The sequence below is a fragment of the Bufo gargarizans genome, chromosome 11, assembly GCF_014858855.1.
Source record: "Bufo gargarizans isolate SCDJY-AF-19 chromosome 11, ASM1485885v1, whole genome shotgun sequence".
NCBI lineage: Eukaryota > Metazoa > Chordata > Amphibia > Anura > Bufonidae > Bufo > Bufo gargarizans.
Genome location: NC_058090.1, coordinates 95,387,814 through 95,390,839, shown reverse-complemented (window position 1 = coordinate 95,390,839; position 3,026 = coordinate 95,387,814). Strand labels below are relative to the sequence as shown.

The following is a 3,026-nucleotide window of genomic DNA, read 5'->3' as shown; positions in this document are numbered from 1 at the left end:
TTAGCATGGTTCCCATGGAAGAATATAAGATCTAAAATATAGACTTCTTTGGAAAGACTATAGGGGACATTTATTAAAACCGATGGATACACCAAAGTTATGTGGTGTTGCAGGCCTCTACATAGCTTTGGCGCTTCCTCAAGCAGACCAAGCAACATATTAAAATCTACATCAGCTCCCTTGCTGGAGTAGATGTAAGTCATTTTCCATGCCAGAAACTGGAGTGAAAAATGATAAATGAGATGGGCCTGCCAGATTGCCCTCTTCCCGGTTCACGCCGTGCCCCCTTTTCTTGGCACTCTCCATTTCTTAATAAAGGACTGGAGTTAACCTAAACAGCTAAATTTGCAAAGACTGATGAACTGGTGGAAAGTTTTGTGAGTTTTCCAACAATCTTAGGACTTCTTTATTCTTAGTTTTTTTTGTCAAATCTGTAAAATAGATAGACAGGTGGTAGATCACCTGGTAGAGCATGGATAGCACTATCCATGAATCAAGACCCCATCCATCGCTATAAAAAAGTCATGAGCATAAACTACCAGGATAGCAGGCATATTGACTTCAGCTCATATGTGAAGAGTCTTTCATACTTCCTTGCCGGGACAGCATTCTGAGTTTGGCAATGGTTCCCTATGCTTCTTACTAGGCCCTAGAATGAATCTGTTGAGTGTAGTTGATGGTTAGGACAGCAAAATTATAGTCACTGAAATTGATTGTAGTCGAAAGGGGTAATGCTACCTAGCTTTCGAGCAATTGGAGAAGGGCTGGGCCCAAGTAAGCTTTTTGCACTACTTTTAGTGACATTATATCTGCTTCAGTTGATTGATGAGGGTGTTTTTTACATCCTTGTTCCTTATACTATATATAAAAGGATTCAGCATCGGAGTTACTGTCGTATAAAGAATGGGCAGCACCTTGTCTGTTTTATTAGAGAAATCGGTGTCTTTTTTTTGTCGCAGATAAGTGAACATAAGAGTCCCATAGAAGAGGGTGACGACAATGAGGTGAGAGGCGCATGTGGAGAAGGACTTCTGCCTCCCTTGTGATGAAGTAATCTTCAGAATCGTGGAGATAATATGGATATATGAAATAAGAATCAATGAGAAGGAACACATAACAATAATTCCTGATGCAATGTACTGAAATATCTCATTAAGAAAAGTATCTCCACAAGACATTCGTATGAAAGCAGGTACCTCGCAAACATAGTTGTTGATGTTGTGAGACTTGCAAAATGGGAGTTGGAATGTGAGGGTCACTTGCAGCAAAGAGTTAATAAATGAAGCAGTCCATGGCACTACAGCCATGTAAAAACAAACTGTCTTGTTCATTATGGTGTTATAATGCAATGGTCTACAAATAGCAGCAAACCTATCATAGGCCATGACAGCAAGTATTAGACATTCTGCAGAGCCCAAAGCTAAGGAGAAGTACATCTGTGTGGCGCACCCCAATAAGGAAATGCTCCTGTCTTTAGCCAAAGTGTTCCTTAAAATCAGAGGGGCGATGGAGGAGGAGAAGCAGATATCAATGATAGAGAGGTTGATCAGGAAAAAGTACATAGGGCTGTTTAGAGTTGGATTGATCCTGACAATGATGATCAGCAGAAAGTTCCCTGATATCGTCATGAAATACATTATCAAAAATAATACGAAAAATATAACTTGTAGATGAGGTGTAGTGGACAACCCAAGTAAGATGAACCTATGGGAAGTTTGGTTTAATTGGTCCATCCATAACATTCAGGTGGTTCTTGATATATAATGAAAAAATAATTAGCCAAAATATAGTTTTCAAATTAATTATGATAGTGTATACTGGTTGTGTAATTGAGAACCACAAGAATGCAAACTTAAATCTGGCAGATCACCATTGCTTTGATGGAGTCTAGAACTGAAAGAGTACAGAGGATACTAAGCTATTGAGAGTTCAAAGAAGAGCATTACACTAGATGTCTACAGATTCTAAAGGTGATCTTGTGGACCTATTGCTGAGTGCCTTCTGCATCAGTACCGAGTAGAGCTCTTGAGTAGTGCTATAGTCATAAAAGATATTAATTCTTGTCTAATAATCAGCCATCCAAAATTATCAATTTAAACTATACACTATTTGATGTTCAAGGGAAGCTTGGACTATGGTCAACTTTGAGTGCCACAATGAGATGGACAACCCGTATAACCTAGAGAAATGTTTGATTAACAAGTAAGAGTAGAGAAGAGGTTGTCCACCTCACCATTGTACACCATGATAATAAAGTATAGAAAATATCTCACAGTTGGAACGTCTTTGTAACACAAAATGAAGTAAATTAAGTAACAAGCCCAAAAAAAAAAAGAGATTCGACAATTAAGTACAATTGGCACCATTTATGTTCATTAACCACTTCATTTCTTTTACATTTCCCTCCTCTTGAACATAATTTGCTAATTATCTTACGAGAGTTTCCTCATTGAAACCAGGGCCTAATGGACCTTATATGCCCAATGTGGATCTTATATCTGTTCTTCCATGGGGAGGCGAATGAGACACATGTGAGCAAGTATTTTCCTCCTCTTGAACACAGTCTGCTTAGGTATCCAGAGGATTCCCCCCAAATGACTACATTCTGACTGGATTCCCCAGATTGGGGCTAATGAGCCATTCATCATCTATGGTAGACTCCACTGGACACCCAGCTCCTCTCTTTGAACTTTCCTTCACGTTGTTCCCTGGAGAGACACAGGAGCACAGTCAGGAGGCAAGGAAATTGTCCCATAATCATCAGAATTGAAAGTTATCATGTCTAGGCTTCCATAGTTCTTAGCTGAATCATCTGAATTGGCAAGTTCAGTGCTTGCAGGTTGCATGGATATGTATATATAGTTGATGTCCACAGTCTATGCGTAGGTATGCTCCAATGACAAAATTCATGGTAGACCTACCTATCTAAGCAATATCATAGTAGGCAAGAGATAGAAGCACTCACATTTTAAGATATAATAATATAAAAATGATCAAATGGTAGGACATGAGTCAAATGCAATGTT

At 38.9% G+C, this 3,026-nt stretch overlaps 1 protein-coding gene across 1 annotated transcript; it reads right to left on the bottom strand.

The window, feature by feature from the left end:
• Positions 1 to 803: 803 nt before the first annotated feature.
• LOC122921473 (olfactory receptor-like protein OLF3) lies at positions 804 to 1,733 on the bottom strand. The gene has a single exon (XM_044271455.1). The coding sequence runs from the start codon at positions 1,731 to 1,733 to the stop codon at positions 804 to 806; it is 930 nt and encodes a 309-aa protein (XP_044127390.1).
• Positions 1,734 to 3,026: the final 1,293 nt, after the last annotated feature.

Coding starts and splice junctions, on each gene's coding strand:
- LOC122921473 (XM_044271455.1), bottom strand. CDS start 1,733: ATGGACCAATTAAACCAAACTTCCCATAGGTTCATCTTACTTGGGTTG.